A 22,666-nucleotide genomic window follows, 5' to 3' on the forward strand; every position below is an offset into this window, starting at 1 on the left:
TCAGAAGGTCAGCTAGGAAAGTAAAGCAAGAAGCAGCCTGGAGGTTTGGAGAAGAATTAAGGGGAGAGAAGGAGGTTCCTAGGGACTCAATGAGGGGTCTAGAGTCCAGACTGAGGGACTGAGAGTGTGTGACCACAGAGAGTCCAGAGAAGGGGCTAAGTGGAAGAGATCAATAGATGCCATCTCTGAGGCATGGTGTAGGGGAGGAATGGAGCCACTTGATTAGCACACAAAGCAGTGACCATGGGCACCTGGTGGTCATTTGAGATAGCAATTTGGGAAGCCGTGGGGCAGCCTCCAGCATAAAAGTAATAGACATCGTTGCATGGCAGGTGAGTAAAGGGGTGATTGTCCACAAAAGGAGGGCTGCAGGGACTCCAGGCCTTCATGGCCACTGCTGGAGAGCACCTTCTCACACTCTATTCTGCTTACCTTAACTGAAAGTAAATCTTTGTCCTGCAATAAAAAAATACTGCTGACTGACTCTGAAAAGCCTTAATACCACCTACCCTCTTTATCGTCCCGTAGGTCTTCCACTTGCTTTGATTTGCACTTTGTTGGAGATGGAGGCTGGCCTTTTTGTTCCAATCCCTCTGCAAACACAAAGGCTTAATAAATATGTTATTTTCAAATTAAATTATTTCATTAAATAGTAATATACAAGATATTGTAGCTATAAGTACATTTTACCTCCACAACCCTGTCAGTGCGGAATGCCTTTGCTGGCATTATGAAGATTCATTACTGCATCATCTGCCATAATAGGGACATAATGGGGGCTTTTGGGCTTGAATTGAACTTTACCTATCTTTCATATCTGAGCAGTGAATAAAGCTCATTTAAATGACTCTCTTCTTCACACTCTCTTAATCTCTTCAGACCTATAAAGTTTAATAATGTTTTAATTTGTAGCTTTGTTAAGCAATGTGTATTGTACTGTATTATGAAGTGGTGGAGAAATAAGTTGAAGTAGTTGAATTTTAGCTCTGAGTTCAATTTTGCGTTCACCAATATGATGCACTAACAAAGGAAAATTGACCTAAAATTCTTGATTTAGATAGCAGAGTAGATGTGGATACTTGGTACTGACTTCGAAGGTTTCATGAAATATGAATGTTCAGAGTTCAAAATAGTGGCTGTGTATACACATTACATTTCTACCAAGAGAATCACTGTTCTCCTGGCAGAATGACAAGCATTTGTTCAAACTCTCCTGGGTGAAATGCCCCTTCTGAGAGAAGATCTTCCAGGTATCAACCTGGAAGATATCCCTTGTGAGAGTTTCTCTTGCAAGAATGAACACTTGCACACTTCTTTCTCCCATTCTGGAGGGAAAAGGTGGAGAGTAGGGACTACCCCAGGCTAGAGACTGTGCCACTGCTACCCTTCCCTCCAGGATCAGTTTGGGAGGGGAGGGAAGCAGGAGGCAATGCTTCTTGGTTCTTCCCCATACAAGAGACTGCCTGGCCTAGGGAACAGCTTCCCCAGGCTGATGCCTGGTTTGGAGAAAGCAGGAAGAACAGGAGATGGGTGCATGGGATATGGACTGAACTCCTGTGTTGCTCCCACTCTTAGAACAATTTCTAACAGTAGAAATTCCTTAAAAATGTCCACTGCTAAAAATGAACATTGTATACAGCCAGTATTAGTTTCTTCGGAATTTTTGTTTTGTTTTTTTACTCCTACTTAGCTAAAAAATGAAGCAGAAAGGAAAAAAAAAAAGTGATGTACTGAACTTGTTTTAATAGTAGAGAACTAGGGTGTATACGACTTAAAATTAGTCAATTAAGCTTTAAAAGTTGTGAAGATTTATCCAACAACATCAAACTGACTTGTCATCTCTGATATCCTTAATGTAAGGCATCAAATCATGGCTGGAGGCTTTCCCTTCACAGAGATTGCCCTCAAAGCGAAAACTGATTGCAAGGGCGGATTGTTAATAGGAGAAAAAAAGGAAATGTTGTTGACTAATATGGAAATTAATCAGGCAGGGTATTTGTAAATTAAGACACATTATATGAAAGCAGGTTTGCTAATTAGAAAATTCTTCAAACACTTTTGTTTTAGTAGATTTAAGTTTTGAGAACAGAGAAGTAAAGACAATTAAAACTAGGTTCTTTGTGTGAGTCTAGTCAACAGCAATAGAAAAATACCTTCCTGGTCTGCTTTAGTTCTCAGAACCCTGATGGGCAAGTTGCCTTTTTCTGCAGGAGGAGAAAGGCTGGGACTGAGGAAAGGGAAAAATGTATGTGTGGTTTAGAGAGAAAGGAGGAGAGGGAGGGATACCAGCAGACTGGTGATGCTACATCTCTCCTATAGACCTTAAAAGTGTTACTGGAGACCTCTCTTCAGTCTCTTGTCAGTCTTATTTGACAGTCATGGGCTTCTGCCTCTTACAATCAGCCCTTAAAGTTTCTTAGGATCCATCTACCCTGAAGCTGCTGGTAACCTTCTTAGGCTAACTACAGTGAGCCTAAATAAGGCCACAGGGAAAAAACAGTCGCATTCAATTTTTGGAGGCTAGCAATTCAGTATATACATGTTCAAGGTGATCATACTTCTGAAGTCTTGAAGAAGGTGGGGAGGTGTTGATTGGATCCTGAAAGCCATCTCACTATAAGCCATCTGCTACATGAAGAGGGCCATGGAAGATCCAAACAAGCTTTCTGAGCTTTGCAACAGCTGAAAATTGGGAGGCAGCTGAAGTGATAGGGAGGCTGACACCCGTATTCAGGCAATTCTGCACCACTGTTAACATGATGCTAGGCTAAGAGTAAACCATGTGTCAAACAGTTTAACGGTAAAAATAGGTATAAGAACAGTGTAGTTAGTTGAAAATAAGAAATTTAGCCATTAGAACTACAGGAACCCAAAGCAAAGTTGAAACTCATGAGAAATCTAAACATTTGAAACTACACAATGTTACTGATTATGTCCTGATGCCACCACAATTAGCCCCTGTCACCTTGGCCTACAAAAAATCAGAAACCCTTGGTCTCACTTTGTTACAGTAAAGGGCTTCAATTAATCACTTTTTATGATACTAGAACTTATTGTCACCCCTGCAGCCCCAGAAACTGGCACATGAAGCAAGGGAGAGTTCTAACTTTTATATAGGGGTTAGGGTCACAAGCCAACAGGTCAAAGACGGGTAACAGGTAAAGAAATATTAACATTGTGGTAACATATGTTCAACATTTTAATTTTCCCACACACCTCCAGAGGTGTCCTCAAACAAGCCTTTGGTCCCTAGAGCACTCAAACAGCAGCTTGCAGTTGCCCTCAAATCTGAGTCCAGCTACTTCAGTCCACAGTCCTGGCTGATGGAGCCAGTGAGATCTCCAGCTCCACTGTGCACTCTTATGTGTATGGCTGACCAGGTTGCACCTGCTTGTTCCTCTCTCTTCCCCTTACTATAGCCTCATACTTCCTCTTCCTTTTTCTTTTGCTTCCCCCCCACCCCTCCAGTCCCTGAGGGTTTCTGGGAGTTACAGTCCACATCAACAATCAATACAGCTGTATAGCTCTACTCCCTGGTTCCTCCTGCTATTACACACATTGTATTCACATTATAATACACATGCAGTAGCAAAACTAGGAAGGGCAAGTGGGGTACTAGCTATCAAGGGGGTGCTGAAGTCACACCCTGATCCCAGGAATCTTTGTCACCCAGTGACAGACTGACGGGGGGGCAGCCATAGCCCCTGGGCACCAGCTGGGGGGGGGCGCTGGCTGGGCCCTTCAGAGTTCTTATCATGTGGGTGGAAGCTGCATTTGTTGTTTAACCCGCCTGCCTGCCCCACGGGTTGGCAGGTGGGTTAAGCAACAAATTGGTCTTCCACCATTCCCCATCTGTTCTGGCCAGGAATTCCAGCTGCTACCCCTTCCCTTGTGTCCAGTGTGCCGGGACTTTCATTTTCTTCCTGGCCAAAACAGGTAACCAAACAGGGTTGGGGAGGGAGCAGAGGAGTTCCCGGTGCAAAGGGCCAGGGGGGTGGGGGGAGACAGAAATGAATTGGCCCCTGGGCACCGGAGACCCATGGTACATCACTATTGCCACCATGCCTGCCCCAGGAGTCTTTGCTCTGAGCTGCCCCTGCCGAGTGATAATAGATGTGCCCAGCAGTATATCTGGAGGGGAGGAGGTAAGCAAAATGGTGCTCCCTCCCCCCACCACTCTCCAGGGAATCTTTGCCAAAGCAGATGTAACCTGAGTTCAGTAACATATGTGGGGGCAAAGGAGAGTAAATGTGGCTGTCCTGTTCATGGGCCCAAGTCAACGCTGCTACAGTAGCAGTGTCAGCAGCAGTAGCAGCCTTCGCTCTCAGGAAAGCAGCGGTAAGACTCCACTCTTCCTCCCTTCCCCTGATCTCCCTATTCCGCTCTCCAGTGATTGGTCTTCCACCATTACCCACCCACTCTGGGCACTGTATGATCTTGTTATGCCTCTACATACATATGGTAAATCACACAAGTGTTCTGCCAGTTCCTATCTTCTTTACTGTTATATACTGCACAAAATTGCCTGCAGGCAAAAAGCACTCTGAGATAATCCATTGCCCACTCCTTATCAAATGCCAGTCCTGTGAAGCTGAGGGTGAGACCCTTGAGACTTCACATTCTATTCACCTCTCTTCCAATACATTCCTGTGCACACAAAGGTAAGAGAAGAAACCTCCGCTTAGCAAACAGCCAGGTTGTCTGAAAAAACTAGCACCTCTCTACTTAATAGGGCATGGGAAGAGTTGTCCTCTCTGGCAAAGTCAAAATTTGAAGCAGAGTTACGTTCTCCCAGGAGCAAGAAAGAAAGATTAAGCACTTGCCCATTCAAAAAGTCAAGGGAAGGCAAGATATCTTTCTATCTGCTTGTTTAATCTGTAGCATAGTATACTTGAATCTGGCAAGAAAAGCCAATGAATGCTATGTCAGACAGGAAATGAGATGCCATGGCAGCTTGAAATTCAAATAAATATTCTGAAATGGAGACCTATGTTTGATTAATTTAATTAGTTTAAAAATGTATTTAATGTTATATATTACAGAAAACACAAATTAGTAATTGTTATATCTTTGCTTTAGGCAAGAATTTTCCCTTTACTATAGGATTCTACAAGTTGCAGAATATAAAGTATTGTTATAATCATTGATTTACTGCAGTAATAAAATACCCTGAAGATTTGCTTTGTCTCTGGACCTTCCTCTTTTAAAAGTCAGTTCTTGATAGAAGACCATGATAAGAGCCAATTAAATTTGAAATTCTAATACTATATTTGGAAAAGAAGTGACATCAAGATCAATTTCTTCCCTGTTTGTAGAGCATTGAAAATTAACCACAGGAAATATAAGGGGTGTGGGGGTGAAGGCTCAGTTCTTCAATCAATGAAAAGGCGTAAAGTCAAGAGTAACGGCCAGGTTCCATACATATGGCTACTACAAAAGATTAAAAAAGCTGAAAACAAATAGATATTTAAAAGATATGTCACTCCCTATCCTCCCCCACACCTTAAAAAATAATCCTGAATATTTATAATGGGCCATGTTGACCTGGGGCCAGTTTGGCTCTAATGCTCTTGCGTACACTGCCTGCTATTTTCTCTCTTTGTCTGACAATGCTTCACTTCAGGGGACTCAATCAATAGGAGGGTTTCAATCAACACTCTCCCTTCTGACAATGAAGTTTATCGTCTAATCAATCTGCAAGGCTTCCTCTAGCCTCAGAAGTCAAATGTCAATCAAGTTTAAGTGCAAGTGCCCATGTATATCACCGCTAGGCCTTTCAAGAGTATCTGAATGCATCAAATAATATAACGAATGTCTTAATTGACAGCACAAAGATGTCAGGTGAGGCGACTTGCATTGAGAAAAGTTAGAACTTTTACTATCTCCAGAGGAACAGTGTTTCTCAACTCTATAAAGAACCTTAAAATGCCCACAAAAAGTATGTGGAAGAACTGCCTCAAGAGAATGAGATTTCAATCACAATTTCATTGCTTTTTAGCAGATGGGCAGATAGATTTACCTCGCTCCAAAGACAGAAAAGGATTTTTGTAGGCTTCAAAACAGTATCTTTCTATCACCTCAAAAATATAAATCTTAACTCTTCCTGTGCTGCAGAGATATATCTAGTTTGTTCAGAACAAAGCTGGCCTACTCTTGCCAAAACTGTGCTTGCAAGCATTTCGCTAAATTTTGACCAGGTGTTGGACTTGACAATCTTTGTATCTTTTAGCAACTATAGCCACTACATGCTAATATTAGGGGGGAGGGGAGGGAGAAGGGAAATGACTGCTCTTCATGGGTCAAATTCAGAGACTAAGTCTTACATGGCCTCTTAAGGGAAACATTCACAAATCCTGTTCACTGACCAGGGGCAGGGGCAGCAGCAGAGTAGCTAACATGTCTCACTGTGGCTTCAGAGACGCGTGTTTGAACCTTGCTTTGGACACACAGAAAAGGCTGTCCTAAGTTGATGCAGTTGCCAAAAAGATACTTGATTGTTCTAGTGAGGTACGAAGGTACCAGATTTGCTGCTTGCCACATTTCTTGCTTATGTGCAGGGACTCTGGTTTTCTCTGTTTAAAAAAATCACAAATTCTCTGATTAAAACGTCCAGAATTCTTCCATTAAAAACCCAAAGCACACATTTTCCTTCAATTAAAATGAAACACCACTATCTATCTGTCTGTATCTATAGCTATCAGTTGAACACAATTTGTTATTGATATATTTACAATTTTAAAGCAATTTGTAAGCCAACATACTTCTAAGCTTGAGCAGACCTTGGACCTTGATTTTTTTTTTTTCATTCAGTGACAAGGGCCTGACACTTTTCTCTCATCCTTGGAAATGCCCCCTATGGCCATGTGCCCATGTGCAAGGGTGTGCGCTTGCAGTGGCATAAAAAGTAGCGGCACAAATTTGTGCTGCTACATTTGAAGACTGCACACGCCCATGCACATGTGCTGCGGTGCGGGGCAAAATGGCCTGCTTTGGGCAAACTGCCCAGTTCCCTGCTTCTCCTGACTCTCAGTGTGCTGGAGGAGCTGGGGCAGACTTAGAGGAGAGGAGATGCTCTAGTTGTTAGCCAGAGTATCTCCCTGGAGGACCCAGCCTCCAGTTGCTCCAGAATGCACTGCACTGCTCCTGAAGCATGCACTGCACTGCTTTTGTTTTTTTGCCATGTTTTGGTTTGTTTTTTTTAAACCAGGAACTTCCAGTATCAAATTTTGGCACTGCACTGCACGTTTGCAGCGTACAGCATGGTTGCACGTGCACTCTTTGTGGTACCTCAAACAAGTTTGAGGTGCCACAAAGCACATATGCACATAGTCTGGTTGTGTCGATTGTGTCCTGATATCCGTAACATGTATACTTGAATGGGCAATCTAGTATCAGTATATATATATTTGGAACTAGGGATGGGTCTGGTCAGCTTGACAACTTGGCGTTTAGCATAGAAATGGAATATCTTACAGGACACGTACACTGGGCATGTGTGAGGAGGGTTGCCAGAAGAGTTGGCAGATACTTGGCGTAGCACCAGGTTGCTATCAAATGGCTTTGGGAGCTGAAGCAGTGGGTTGATTTCACTGAACTTCTGCATTACCAGAATGAAATGGGAAGGAGGATGCTTGTAATTAGTAATGCATTTGTAAATTAGACATTTTTTTTCCTTCATCCATTTTCCAAATACTGTAGTAAGGAAATTAATTAAAAAAAACCCCAAAAAACAAAAGCAAAACCCAACAACAACAAAAATAACTCTATACGAATGAAACATTACTGCGTAGGAATGTGAATTTTTAGAAATGTTTCCCATAAAGCATGCGCTGCCATAATTTGCATATGCAATCACTGCAATTGTGCACCCAATTATGCTAGCATCAGAGGTGATTTTGCATGCTTCTGTTTCTAAAAATGTAAGTTTTAAATGTATGAAGGCCATGTCATTCAAAAGCGAAGGTTCACGATAATGTTCCATTAATGTAGCTGAAAACTATAAGCACCATCACACTGCAGTATTAAACTGCTGAAGTTAAAGGTGGACAAGACCTATTAGATTGTTTAATCTTCCCCTCTGCCGATGCAGAATATAATTCTCAAAGAAAGGATATATAGGATATTGAGCTGCAAAAATCTGAAACAGCTTTTACTGTATCTGCCCTTTAACTCAAGTCATTCTGGTGGCAGAATGTATGAAATATGATAGCACCAGAGCACTTGGAGCTGAATGGCATAGTATGTTAGCAGCTGCTACAAGATATACCTCCTGAACAATAAAGTACTCATTTAAAAAAAATAGTAATAAAATGCCATCAAGGAACTAATTTAGAGCGCCTGTTTAATGATGGGCTATAGCACTTTTTAAAATACTGTTTCCTACTTCAGCAAATCAAATATATGGACAGCACACATTTATTAGTGCGACTGTAGTCCAGTAATGCACTATCATTAACTTATAATAATGATCACCACTGCAAATTGGGCTTAATATAATGTGGAAGGCAGATTTCACTGGAGATCATCTGGCAGACTTGGAATTAAAATACCCCCTTATTTATTTTAAAGGAAAATCAAATGAAGAATAGAGTTTCTAAGTGTAATAAGATACATGCACTTCTGGGTGGCGGAGACATGAGACAGAAAATCTACTCAAAGTGTGTTCATCACTCCGTAAACTGCACTTTTGGTCATCTGTTATTCTTTACTTAGGACCCAGTTTTGTAGTTGTTCAAAAGGCCTGTTCGGGTTTGCACTGAAATCAATGGACATACTCTCACCAACTTCAACTGGTATTGGATCAGGCACCAAGTGAAGACGAGAACTTATACTATGAACTTTAGCAACTGGATTAGATTAATATGGAGACCTCAAGAAAAAAGGGTCCATATGAGACAGCCTGATAATGTGTTCTTTTGGAGGCCCAGCATTCTTTAAGATTGAAAAAACATCAGGGGAACAATGCAAGGAAAAACTATGACTATAGATTAGGTATGAATAGCTTGGCATTCGAGGATCATCAATATTGGCTCCAACTGCTGTTTCGATTTGCAGGAGTCATGCCCTCATAAAGTCAAGTGGGATGGAAAATGATCATTCAATTAATGACTGAAAGTGGCAAATAGCAGTTGCAACCGTATTTAAATTAAAGTTATTCAAGTTTCTCCTTAAAGCATTTAAAAGAAGATACTCCTCAGCCTGACAACTACATTAGCATAAAAATAGAACACCCCTAAATGCAGACTGTGCATATATTTATGGCATTTATGCAAATGTACCTTACTAATATTAACATTTTTATGCTAATAGGTCAAGATGGCAACACTCCCTACTGCTAAGAGACGTTTGAAGGATATTTAACTTTGGCTGCACAAATATTAATGGCATCTTCCAACAGCTGATCCCCAAAATATAATGCACCAATTAGTATATGCCGCTGAATAATATGATGATAAATAAATAATACTGAAATAGAGTGTTGCCGTGCTGATATCACTTAAGTGAAGTCCTGTAGATACATTGTCCTCCTGATGCCGTATTTTTCAGGCATTTGACGTTCTGAAGACATTTGGTTCAGTAGCTTCCAGATCAGTACAAATGTCTTGCCAGGATAATGCAAATCAGTCCTGCCATGTAAGTGAAGCAGTGGTCTCATGGACTTCCAAAGCACAAAGGAGAAGACAAATGCAAAATTCCCCATTCAGTTACCTAATTTGGTGATGATCTGCAGTAAAACCCACGTACTTAACTTAGAGGGGTTGCAAAGGATGCAAGAGAGTTAAGAACTGAAACACAACGTCTTATTTATGCCACAAAGTGGCTTAAAAGATTATTATTTTAATATTATTTTTAAATCATTTAAGAAATCAATGTGATTCACAAATAGAGACACAAAAAAACCCACATAACAATTACATTTGAAAAATTAAATTTGAAACAACTTCTAAACTCACTTTGGGGTATCAATTAATCAAGGTTAGGTCAATATAAATGCCAAATCATGCAGGCCTCTAGAGGGTTTAAATCACCCAAAAATGGCATGCCAGATCTAAGGTATGTGCCTCCTCAGGTGAACTTAACATAGATTGAAATCGAGGTAACCCAATGCAGAAAAGGTTTAACCTAATCTGTCAAATGCTTGTATCCATTCACGGTGCAGCCCCAGGGCTGGAAAGACCCAGCTGCTTGCTCCAGCTCCAGGGCTACATTATTCCCATCACACAACTGTGCTATTTTTAGCCCTCCAACCTTTCCACACACCCCACCACCACCACCACGGACAACCCCTTGGGTAACACTGCCCCCTCTGCAGATCCACCAGCCCCCCCGGACCTGCCAATCCCCCACCCCGATGCCACCCACCCAAGTTATATACATTGGATTCCCTATGCAGCTCCCTGAAGTGGTGAATGGCTGTACGTGCTGTTCCCAGTCTATATTTACATAGCTTAAAAAGCAGTGCTTCCCAAACTTTTCCTCAGTAGAACCCCATTTATGATCCCATTTCCTCAGCATGGCCTGTCACTCCCAACTTGCAGGCCTCCACCCCCCAGGTGCCCCTCACTCCTGATCCACAGCCCCCTGGCCCTACCAGTGCCCCTCACTCCCAATCTGCAGCCTCTCCCACTCTCTCCAGGTGCCCCAGGGTCCGCAGCCCCATGCTCCCCACCCCAGCAGCACCTGAGCCCCAGCTGCTGCCTGCAGGAACCAGCAGCTGCTGAGGCCAGAGCACAGAGCCCAGCTCTGCACCCCCTGGCTCCTGTACCCTCCCCCATTGGTGACATGACCAGAGTGGAGCCTGTAGGGGGGAGAGGATGTGGGTTGCCTGCTGTGGGCTTGGGGCTCCTCACCCTGCTGCCCTTCCCTGGGCCTCTGCAGCCCATTAGGCCAGACCTGGCATGGGAGAGCGCGCTGCGCCATGACCCCATTTGCTGATGTTGCAACCCCATTTGGCATTGTGACCCACAGTTTGGGAACCGCTGGCTTGAAGTAAGCCACATGTATGTAGATTGGCTGCAGCAAATGACTACACATACACATAAAAACTAGAAGGGCAGAATTCGAGCAGATCCAAACAGATGCTGATAGAGTAGGAAAGGATCACTGGAGGCCCAAAAGAGAGTAATACAGAAGTACAAATGTTTTAAGACGTATATTTTTACCATGATTTAACAATTTTAGCTTAATGCCATTTATTGCTCAATTGGGCCATAATATGCTCTAGGGACTATGCTCATTATAGAAAGCAGGGTCAATTTGCACCTTATACAGTAAATCAGATGCACAGCATAAGCTTTTGTAAGCAGCAGGCCTACTGCAAATCTACCCTGCCATCTGATTGACTTCTGACTAACATAGCTAACTACCTCGCAATGTTCATCATAGCCATGAGATCAATTGTAAGATATTTCTCAGCCTGTTTTATGATTTGCAGTACATACACACCTGTATCCTCACTCATCTCTGTCTCCTCTTCATTTTCATCATCTGTCAAGAAATTGAAAGACAGTGATTAACAGGGATCTGGGTCTTCCACTTCCCTCAGAAAAAGGGAGAAAACTGCAGATTTTACCCTTTACCAGTGAAGAATGCAAATTTCTCATTTTACTGGAGAAAACCGTGGATTTTGCAGTGTTGCAAAGACCTTTCTGCAGGCTGGTAGACAGCAGGTCCCACAAGTAAGTGGGAGAAGGGGAAGGCCCCCATAGGGAGGGAGTTGGGCAGGGCTGGGGCTGCTGCCCAACTGGGCAGTGTGTGAGGCTTGGGGCCTGGGGTCACAATGTGCAGCTGCAGGGCCTGGCAGGGAGTGGGACAGGGCTGCGGGTGGCTCAACTGGGGGTGGGGAGGGGCGGGATGGCTCCTGGCTTCTGTGCATGCTCCTGGGGAGGGGGGAGGGGCAGGGGGACCTGTGCCCCTCAGATCTCTGTGTGGGCAGGCATGGGCTGCCCACTGTGGGCTCAGGCTTCCACCCTGCTGTCCTCCCCTGGGGGTCCATGCAGCCTGGTGGGTGAGACCCAGTGCTGCAGGGAACAGTGTAGCCATGTGGGACCTCCTTGCTGATACAAGCCCTGTGCTGCCCTGGCAAAGCATCCCATGTACATGTGGCAGCAGTGGGGGCAGCAGCATGGGGTTATGCACCTTGCTGCTGCCGGACACGCAAGGGACACAATGCCAGGGCAGTGCAGAGCTCACAGAGGCAACGAGCTTCTCTGTGTGGCCCCGCTGTTCCCTGCAGTGCTGGGTCACACCTACTGGGCTGTGGAAGCCCTGGGGTAGGGAAGTAGGGTGGCAGCCTCAGCCCATCCCCACCCCACACACAGATCTGGGGAGCACGGGCCCCCATCCCCAGGGAGTGTGCTCAGTGGCAGGGAGCAGGGGGCTGAGGACCTGGGTCCCTGGCCCTATTGCCCTGGCAGCTGGGGGCCCCCTCTGGCAGGGCTGGGGGTGTCAAGGGGTTGTGAATTGGGGGCAGAGAGGCACCATTAGGCTGGGGAGGATGTGGGAGGGAGAAAGGGGCATGAGCAGGGCCAGGGGGTTATGGGGGGAAGGGGATGAGGGGCACCAGCAGAGCCAAGGGGCATGGTAGGGGGTGAGGGGCCTTTCATTTTAATCATGGATTTGTGATTTTTTTTATCAGAGAATTTGTGGGTTTTTTATCAGGGAAAACCAGGATCCCTGGTGGTTAAGGAGCAAATAGAAAACAGCAATGAATAATCTTGCATATTTCATATTTATCTTAAGTTTGTTTGCAACTGCCCAAGGTTTTACACTTATGTTTAGAAAATGTGTTAGATTGGTTGTATCCAGCCATCAAAACTCAGTGGTGCTGAGTTCTGCCCTGACTTATATATGAATGGTCTTCAATGGCATAGTTCTCATTCTTCAATGCAGTAGTGTAACTAAGCATAGGCGAGTGGGACAGCAGCCCCAGGTACCACTTGAGAGGAGGCACCAAAGTGGAGGCCCCTGGGGAGCCTGCAGCCTGTGTCTGAGAAGCCAGTGCTATAGAAGCAGTCTGTGTGCGGGGAAGTAAAACTCTAGCACTCAGTAGTGCTCCCACCTCTACTCTCCAGGATTTGGCCCCACTTGCTTAAAAGCAATGTGGATCTCATCTTGCTATTTAGGTTTTTTGAAGCATTTGTACAAGAGCTAGTTGGATTTTTCTTGTGGAAAATGAAAACAAAAGCAAACTTTTGTTTTAAAATTACATGGAAAATGTAGACTTTAAACCTGAAATACAAACATTTTTGTATGCTTGCTTCCTTCAGGGAAAAGTCCCAGTTTCTATAGAAAGCACATACCTTCTTGGCAAAAGTTTCATTTGGTCAACAATATACTTTTCCAGCAAAACCAGTTTTGATGAAAAATATTTGATCAGTCCTAATTAGCACCACCTTGTTTAGTTCTTCACAAACCATTACAGGAAAAGTGAATGCTCAGAACTATGGGATTTGGTGAGCGAGTTACTTCAGGAACTGTTTTTTTGGTTAGGCAGTTTAATGGATTTTAAGGACAGAAGGACCATTATGATTATCGGGTATGTCATCCTTGTATAAAGCAGACCTCACTAGAATCTCACACAGCAATTTCCATATCAAGTCTGTAACTCTGGTTCAAGGTATAGCATACATTTCAAGAAAAAATCCAGTCTTCCAGAAACATTTATTTTAAGATCTTAACAGCCTGCTTCTGCAGCCCTTAATGACAGCAACATTTTCATCCACTTCCATGAAAGTTTTGCAGGATTGTGGTCGACAGGGTTGGGAGATAAATTTACATATTTAAGTCCAAATTCTGCAGTCAAATACACATCCCTAAACTCTTACCCCCAAGTTCCACTGAAATCAGTGGGGTTTTGCTTGTGCCTAGGGTTTTTTCGTGGGGTATTATTGTGGGGTTGAGGCCTTGTTGCCCTAATGATTTGTGGTCTAGACTCTAAAGCAATTTTACTTAAGCATTTCAAAAGGGCCATCAGGAAAGAACTTGAAGAACTGGTTCTCCCAAGTGTTTTCCAGGTCTTCACACAGAAATAAAATTGAATAAAGTCACTGCACATTTTTGATCCTTTTTCCTCATTTTGCTAAATAGTTATTTGGGCAGGTATAATGTTTACTGAGCATGCCTGCAAACAGAACAAAACAGAGTTAATTCCCTAGAAACAGAAACTTCAGGCATTTCTAAAGGATTATCTTGGCAAACAAAGATGAAAAAATCTGGCTCCACTGAAGTCAAAGTGAATTTTGCCACTGAATACAACACAGCTAGTATTTCACCCTTGGTTTTTAAATTTCTTCACAAAACATTTAGAAAATATTCAGCAAACAGAGAGCTTTTTAAACATTTATTTTCCAATAACATGGTCTTTCTATGAAGGTATTTATACTGAATCCAACATAAAAAAATATACCAAATACTGTATATCAGCCTCAGCATTTAATCTGCATACTGCTGTGGTATCTTGACATGCATACATCAGCAGACTTTCTATGGGTGTTCTTAATTATATTACATGTGGCTTGGAATATGAAATTCCCAGAGCAACAGGATACCTTGTAACCTGGCAATCATGGCAACAGGCAAGAAATTTGACATTATGAAAAAGCACCACAGTCTTTTGGTAATACAAAACTAAAGTGAAAACTACTCCCTTTAAGAACTAATTATGAGCTACCTTAATTAAAGCAAGGAGGCTAAGTTTCAGCGAAAGTCAATAGGGTTCTAAGTGCTTATGCCACTACTAAAAATGGGGTTTTTTTTAAGTTCCATTTCACATTCATGTCTAAATTTGATTCTGTTTTGGCTCAGATCCCTCTCTGGTAGCCAAACAACTGCTCAAGGAAATTCCTGCACTCACAGCGCTAATATACAAAAAGGAAGTGCTTACATATCAAGCAACAAAGCAGTCCCTTTGACCTTGATTTGTTTTTGGAAGCCAAAGCATTATATACCATCTTTAGTCACCAGAGTTTCACATCAAGAATGATCGTTTACCCTAAGCGAGCCATTTCTACGCTTAAAGAATTTATGTCCAAGACTGATAATTTCTCTTCAAAACATTCTATGCCAAGGGCAGCTTCTTGGTACGTCAATTATGAAGAAGTAAAAACAAAGAAAAGAAGTCCTTCATTGATGTCCCTTGTAGCTTGCACAATGCCAAACCTAGAGCATTATACATTTTGTTGTTTATAAAAAGTTCCCTTTTTTCTTTCTTACAAAAATAGGTTTTTACCCCACCTAAGCTATGTACAGAAACCTGTCCAAAGGTCCAGGTCTGGTTTAATATATTTATCATGGATGTTGTCAATCTCAAAGTGAAGTTTAATAAAACCACAAGGACCCACGAGTAGATCTTGGATGACAACAAACATTTTCTTAAAGAGTTACTGTCAATATTACTTGCTTCCCAGATTTACTTTCTGTAAAACAAGCCAAAGAAAAATAACTCTTTGAATCCCACTGCATAGGTCCCACTAACTGAGAACCAATTTTCAAAAGCTTTTGAGCAACTCACAACATAGGAAAATACTCATGTAGCCCTCCTGTCTATATATATTCCATGCTATATTTGCAAAAAGCAGAATGAGTCCCTGCTGCACAGCTTTTTCCATTAAAGCCCTGTAACCTGTACTTGTGATGACTGATTTCCTCAAAAAGTTGTGTTGGAAAAAAAAAAAAGAAGACAAATCTTGCTTCCCAGAAGGACCCCCGTCAGCAGCCCACACAGAAAACTTTGGTGGGTTTTGTCATTGGCAGGCTTCCCCAGTGAAGAACTACCTTAAGATTTTATAGTTTTATGCTATGGGGAAGACATTTATTCCAGAATGTGGCATGTGGGTCAGAGAACTAAGTCTCTAGATAATTGTTGGGCTTAAGTATATAAAATAAGGCATACAGTAGATAACATATATGAACAGCACTGTAAGACCAAGCATAAAGGAGATTAACTTAAAGATTTAGCCTCTGATGGAACATGCTCTCTACATATTATCTGGCGTAATTGTGACTATAAAGATCTTAGATAAGGGATCTGGATGCAGGTTGTTGAGAGCACATTCATTTGTTCAAGTCATGGGCTCCCTATTAGATTCATATATCAAGCCACATCTGTCGGTTTTTCATTCCCCTCTCATTTGCTACCTGCAGAGGTCTGTGAAACAGAATGATTGTACTGCTCTCCATATTAGTGAAACAGAAAAAAAGAGGCAACTTAGCATATCCTGTGATTTTTTTTTCCCCTTGCCTCTCTCAGGGTCTCCTTCTGCCTCACTTACTCATTCCACACTGGCAAAGAAATGCCAAATAGCTCAAAATATCAATCTGTGCTAGATTTGAGTTGGCAATAGACAGGTGAAAAGCTCTGATTACCATTATAATTCTCAAAGCTATTAAACCTACATCCTCTTCATTGCTTTGACTTCTTTTTGCATTGTTTTTCACATTAATTCAAGGAGACCTTGTGTTAAACACACAATCTATTTTGCTTTAACAATATACCTACCTCACAGGTCATGCTCCAGAGTCCACTATTAACTGTAGTAAGCAGCTGCCTGGTCAGATCAGTGTTCAAGACCTGCATTCCTGTGGCCCACCACACTACTGAGTGTCATCTTTCACCTACTTCAATCAGCACACCCTCCTGATTCCTCTTTGTATTTCTCCACTTTCCCCAGTTTTTGTTATGGCTCTCCTTGCTGCCAGCTGTGTTTTCTTATTTCTAGCCTATCACGGTTAACAGACCCTGTTACTTGGGGAGTAAGGAAAGGGGAGAAGAGGCCAGGAGGCTACAGCCCCTTTAAGAAGAGACAGCAGGTTCAGCTGGCTGTGGCTGCAGGAAGGCAGGCTGGCCTTTGATTGACACGAAAAACCCTGTGCAGAGCTGGGGAAGGCAGGTGGCCAAAATGGGGTGTGGCTTCCAGCCATATAAACCTAGGTCCTGAGCCAGAGTGGTCAGTTTGGCTCTGGGAGCTGCTGAGGAAAGAGCTTCAGGGCAGGAGAGCCGCAGAGGATCTCCTGGCTCAGACCTGGATTTCCTTGGGAGTAATGCAAGTAGGATACTGCTGATTTGCAAGGGAATAGGACTCAGGGTAGGAGCAAGCTGAGTGATATAGCCAAGGACCTGGGGTTTGTGCTCACACTCAGTTGGTACGTTACATTATAGCTAAAGGGCTTATTTCGGGTTAGAGTCTTATACGGGTGGACTGGTTTATGGCTACAAAGGGGAGAGGAGGAGGAGGACATGCAGGATGGGGTGCGGGGGAGGGGCACCTAAATGGTACATGTAGACTTGAGCCACAGCAGGGCACCCGGGGGGCGTGTGGTGCAGAGAGACTTAACACCACAGGGGTGCCTGAGCACCACAAGATGTTTTGAGCCCTGCCAGGGGCTTGGGGGCCCATGATAGGTGAGCGGAGGCTGAGGGGGCCAGGATCTAAAACCACACAGGGAGCAGAGGTAGCCTGAAGCCAGGAGGGCTAAGAGCCAGAGCTTGAAAAGGGGTGATCAGGAGTGCAGAGCAAGGAGATAGGGGCCAGGGACCAAGGGCCCAAGCCAAATGAGACAAACCAAGGGTTGGACAAGGCTGAGACTCAGAAGCTGGGTCATAGGAAGTGGGTCTAGGCTAGCAGCCTGCAGGAAACAGTGACCAGCAGGCTAAAGCTAAGACGGCTGAAGCCCATACAAGTTGGTGCATGAATCTGCAGTGGCACCTGTGAAGCATGGGCCTTACTATGGGGGTGGTTGGAGGTCATGAATTTAGTCCTTAAGCATGTAGGGATGAAGGGAGTGAAGCTGAGATGGTGAGAGAAAGCGAGCATCTAGGTTTACCAGTCTCCCGTCATTACTTTTATAACAGGGTATGGCAGGAGAGGAAGCAGGGTGAGACCCTGGCAGGCTAGAGTGGGAGCATGACAGGATAGGGGTAGTCAAAACGGGGCATGATGGCAACCCCAGGTGCCTTTCCTGTTACACATGGCATCTTTCTTCTCTTCTTTTCACAATGGCAGATTTTCCTACTGAATGCAACTCTTTAGTGGTTTATGTATACAAGGCGCGACTTAAAAACATGAAACAAGACAAATCTTTATGCATGGAGCTTTGCTTCACTGCCTTTGCAAATAAATGGAGGAAAGAGGCAAACAGAGGAGAACAGATGAATTTGCAATAACATCACTGACACCTTGCGCACACACGCACACTCTCTCGCTCTCTCTTCTAGTATGGGGCTGATTTTATTTATTTATTTTGGTACAAAAATGGGGAATCTCCTAAAGTTCCTGCCCTTGAGCATTTAGTTGGCAAGAACTTCAAGATTTGACCACGAAGATAATGGAAATGTTCATGACATTTAAAGAAAATTGAAACCAAACTGTGGGTGCAGACAGAAGTGCAGCTCTCTGCTATAACTGAGAACACTTTGCAGGAAATGTTCTGAGTTGCAATAATCCCCTCCTACACCTCCCCTGAGCAAACAGAAGCTCACTGTTGGTTCCAGGGGGAAGGGGAATCTAGTTGTTGGCTGCAGCCTGCAGTCAACTGGTCCTACAAATGCCCCCTCCTATCTCCCAGCCTGTCCCTGTTTCAGAATGGGAGGGGGGAAAGGGAGCAAAGGGAATTCATTCTAGGGGTTCCCAGCCAGGGGTGGGCGAATTGGAGCCCCCACCTTAGAGCGGGGGGGGGGGCAGGTGTTGCTCCAATACACCTGCCCTATCCTGCAGTGGGGCTGAAAAAACCCCAGACCAAACTTCCTCCACTCCCTTTCCCTCCTCCCACTCTGAAAACAGCAACAGGCTGAGAGACAGCACAGACAGAAGTAACAGAAGGTGCTATGTTTTGAAATGTCTTCATCTGCCCCCTTATGCAAGGAGGGTTCAGATTTTCACCTGATTAGCCATTTTGAAGTCCTCTGCAGCTATGTACCTGTGTTTGGTCATGGCTATAGACTGCTTTTGTCCAATCTGTGACCAGATTGGGTGAAAATTGTCACTTCTGTCTGCACCCTGTGTATCAACTTTGGGTGGGGGGGGTTGTTTTTTGGGGGGGTGGGGTTGAGTGATCAAAAAAACTCCATGTGCTACAAAGTAGTATGGATTATAAATGGCGCTGGTAAACCAGCATAATAAAATCAAACTAACAGGTTGACTGTGTGTGTCCTCCATCTCCTGCATGACTTTTTATCATAGTTATGCATCTACCACAAAGCTTCTTACAAGCATCTACTTGATTGTCTGGACATCCCTAGGGAGCCTAACTTTTTAACCATGCATTGCAAGCCTGAGTTTCACTCCTTACTGACTGGAAATATCTTGTACTTAACAAGACTTCACAAGTATCTTCTGGCAGAAGTCTCTCTCTTTTTTTTTTTTTTTACTTCTTCCCTTTTTGTTCTGTACTGCAGCAGTACCTAGTCAGCCCACAGACCACACATTTCCTTAACTCATCAGAGTCTATTAATTGCAACATAACAAAATCCCCCTCTGCTGCCCCAAACTTAATGACGGGGTGGAAGTGACAGAGAGCAGTTAATGGATTTTTTTGCCCTTTCTGATCCTTTCAACTCCACTCTCTACCAAGACACTTCAAATGGATAGATAAACAGGCACTGAAAAACTTTCTTTTTACCCAAGGAGTGCAATGTGGATCTCCCTGTCAGAGAAATTCAAACTATTTCCATATAAGTTACATCTCAAGGTATACAAACATCTTCTTTTTTTTTTTTTTTTAAATAAAGGCCTTCCTCTATACCCATTGCCTATTTTGTGTTCCTTAATTCTTTTAGTGCTAGAATACCAGACTGATAGGTGCTATATAAAACTCTGCCTCAATGCAGGCTAAGTTTGATCCATTTTTGCTTATGCAGTTTTTATTATGAAGAATTTTCTACGGAAACACACTGTACATTTAAACCCTACTGCAGCATTGGTACACTTTCTTTTCCTAGGTTGCTTAGTTACACAGGCCCACAACTCTGGAGTCTCACTGAATGTAAAATGTGTTTGTAGCTTTTGAAACCATATCAAATAGAAATCTTTAGTACCCAATTCCTAAGAAGTTAGACACTTTTCTTTATGCCACCTCAGAGATGGCTTCTTTTATGTATTGTATAACTTGATGTGCAGTAGAATACACATACCAATACAAGTCTAGCCCACACATATATGTTATGTATTGGCTTCTATTCCAATTGCAAATAAATGGAATAAAATTGTTCTACTCTAGCAGTATTCAGACTTGGATTTCTGTTACAGGTGTTCATATTGCACACCTGAGTTCAGTGAACAGATACAAAATTAATCCATCCAAAAAAAAATTCTACTGCAATCCTTTCCTTCCCATGAAAAAAAATGATTGCATTTTACTTATAAGAATACTCACTAAAGTGCATTTCACTCTCACCTGCCTTCTGGTGTATTCACACTAGAAATATTATGTATTATAGGTTGACATTTCCAGACACAGTTTGACGGTAGGTTTCTTACAAAGCCTCATCAGTAGCCTGGCAGAAAAGCAGTTGAATGAGATGGACAAAAATTTAACTGCATCCTTTGCAATTAGAAGCACTCAAGCATATGAAGTTACTTTCTGTCAGTGACTGGTGATGACAGAACATTACTGAGCAATAAATGAAATGCACTTGGAATATTTTATATGGGGATGAGACACTACTCAACACAGCAGGGAGAAAGGATTCTTGTAACTGGATATGCTCATCTATACAGGGATATAATATCAGATTGACTTTAGTTTGTTCATCTTATGGTGTCAAACAATATCCTAAAGTGAATTATTTGCCCTTTGAGCCTGTAGTAACTAATCCTCCTTGCAACAAGAGTAACCACACTTTGTAATTAATTTGTTTCAGTGTGTGGACAAACCTAACCACTCCATTGCTAGCAATCCTCCTACTGCTGGCCCCAACTTCATTGCTTTGTATCTGGGTAGGTCTGTATATAGACCTCTATGACTTCCATTTCTCTGTGATCATCTTAATTGGACAAATGCTAACACTCAAGGAGGTGTGCTTCTAGTAGCACTGAGGACACATCAGGGGACGTATTCCACTCCACCTACCAGGTGCATAAGTTGATTTAAGTGCATACGGGTGATCCTATTCCACCCAGCTTGAGTCCCTGAAATACATTTAGTACAACAGTTAGCTGGGTCCTCCTCACTATCTTTCTGTGGCTCAGTAAGATGATAGCGTGTTACAAAAATAGATGCATTACTTGATCTGGCCCCTGGACTGTAATGCCTTTTATATCAGCAATGTCCATGCCACCTACCCATGCTTCTGTGTGGGTCTCTGCAGAGTTCCTGTGTTGAACAGTTACAAATGTCCAACTCAGGATCCTTAAAATTCTAGTTTATTAGGCGGATTGAAACACTGTAATCATAAACCTTGGGGCTGGTCCACACACACACATGCACACACATACACACACACACACAGTAGCAGGCTACAGAGTCAGGTATACCTATCCTACAAGCACTGGAGTCTGTCATTGAGGCTTCTTTCAGCGTGGTGTTATCTTCCAGAAGGGGGTCGCCAGCTGGTCCTTCTGGCTGGACAGGTCTGGTCGAGTTGGAGATCAAGAGGGCGCCACTGAAGGTCACTTTTCACTGCCTTTTATCTGTCCTTGGCAGACTTTGGTGACTCCCCAGTTTTCTGGTTTGCCCAATCCAGGGGTCATTGACCCTCGTGGGACTTCCCTCCTTCGGTGGCTACTGGACAGCATCTGTCAGCCCCAGGGGTCGTCCGCATGTATGTGCAGGTTTGGGAGTCCGTTGATGAATTTAGAATAGGGCTCTGGGAGTGGTCGATCTGGAGATATTCAGCCCAAAAGTTGGTCTCTGGTGTTGATTAAGTCAGGCCAGGGCTTCTAGCCCTTGATTAGTGAGGTATAGAGATTTCCCGGTTGTTACACTGTCTTCTATTGAGTTCAGCTTCCAGGTGATAATTGCTGCCTGCTTCCATGCTACACATTCAATCACTGATTCATTCACTCTTTCAGAGGCCAGCCTGATACAGGGAAGGGCAGTTTGATTCCTGCCTTTGTTAACAATGTTACAATGTATAACTTACTAAAACACATTTAGTTGAAAAGTTGAAAGGTGAGGAGTATAAAATATAAGCTACAAATGCCATGGCACACAAATAGATAAAAATACCAAGCTACAAGGGGAGATACAAAATGCACACATACAAATTTTAAAATACAATTCCTTATCTTAAAGTGAAAGAGAGAGGAAGGAAGAAAAGGTAGAAAAAGAGAAACATATCCAAAGAGGGGAGAGCAAATGCAGGCAAGAGGAAAAGGGGGCTTTCTGCTACATTATTCCCCCCCTTGACATCGGCCTTACACAAGGGTGATGTCACTATACTGTTTGAACACCATTGTTCAGCTATATAGACAGGAGGTGTGTCATCTTCAGCTGGTTTGAAGTTAAAACAAAACTTAGGCAGTTAAAAGATATTGACAGAGAAAAGCCTTGGGGGGGCGGAGAGAGAAAATAACATAACGAGGTTGATTTGAACAGTTACAATGGTATAGTTGTCTCTTTGGTTATTAAAATATGACTTTGAATGCAGTTTTTTTTTTTTACACACATCTTATTATACTGATATTCTAAATAGCATTTAAATCCTTAAGAGAAGTACAGAGAAAAAACA

General features: G+C 43.0%; 1 protein-coding gene across 3 annotated transcripts in view; it reads right to left on the reverse strand.

Moving 5' to 3' along the window:
* MACROD2 (mono-ADP ribosylhydrolase 2) overlaps positions 1-22,666 on the reverse strand; it is a 1,573,191-nt gene that overhangs the window by 105,950 nt on the left and 1,444,575 nt on the right. For 2 of the 3 annotated variants that reach the window (XM_006260833.4, XM_059720128.1), the window contains exons 10-11: positions 11,446-11,487; positions 510-593 (exon numbers count right to left, since the gene is read on the reverse strand). In XM_006260833.4, the coding sequence (XP_006260895.1) occupies positions 510-593; positions 11,446-11,487 (126 nt within the window). The remainder of the gene's footprint in view (positions 1-509; positions 594-11,445; positions 11,488-22,666) is intronic. The other variant, XM_059720129.1, reaches the window with a different exon arrangement.

The sequence above is a fragment of the Alligator mississippiensis genome, chromosome 1 (assembly GCF_030867095.1).
Source record: "Alligator mississippiensis isolate rAllMis1 chromosome 1, rAllMis1, whole genome shotgun sequence".
In the NCBI taxonomy this organism is placed as follows: Eukaryota; Metazoa; Chordata; order Crocodylia; family Alligatoridae; genus Alligator; species Alligator mississippiensis.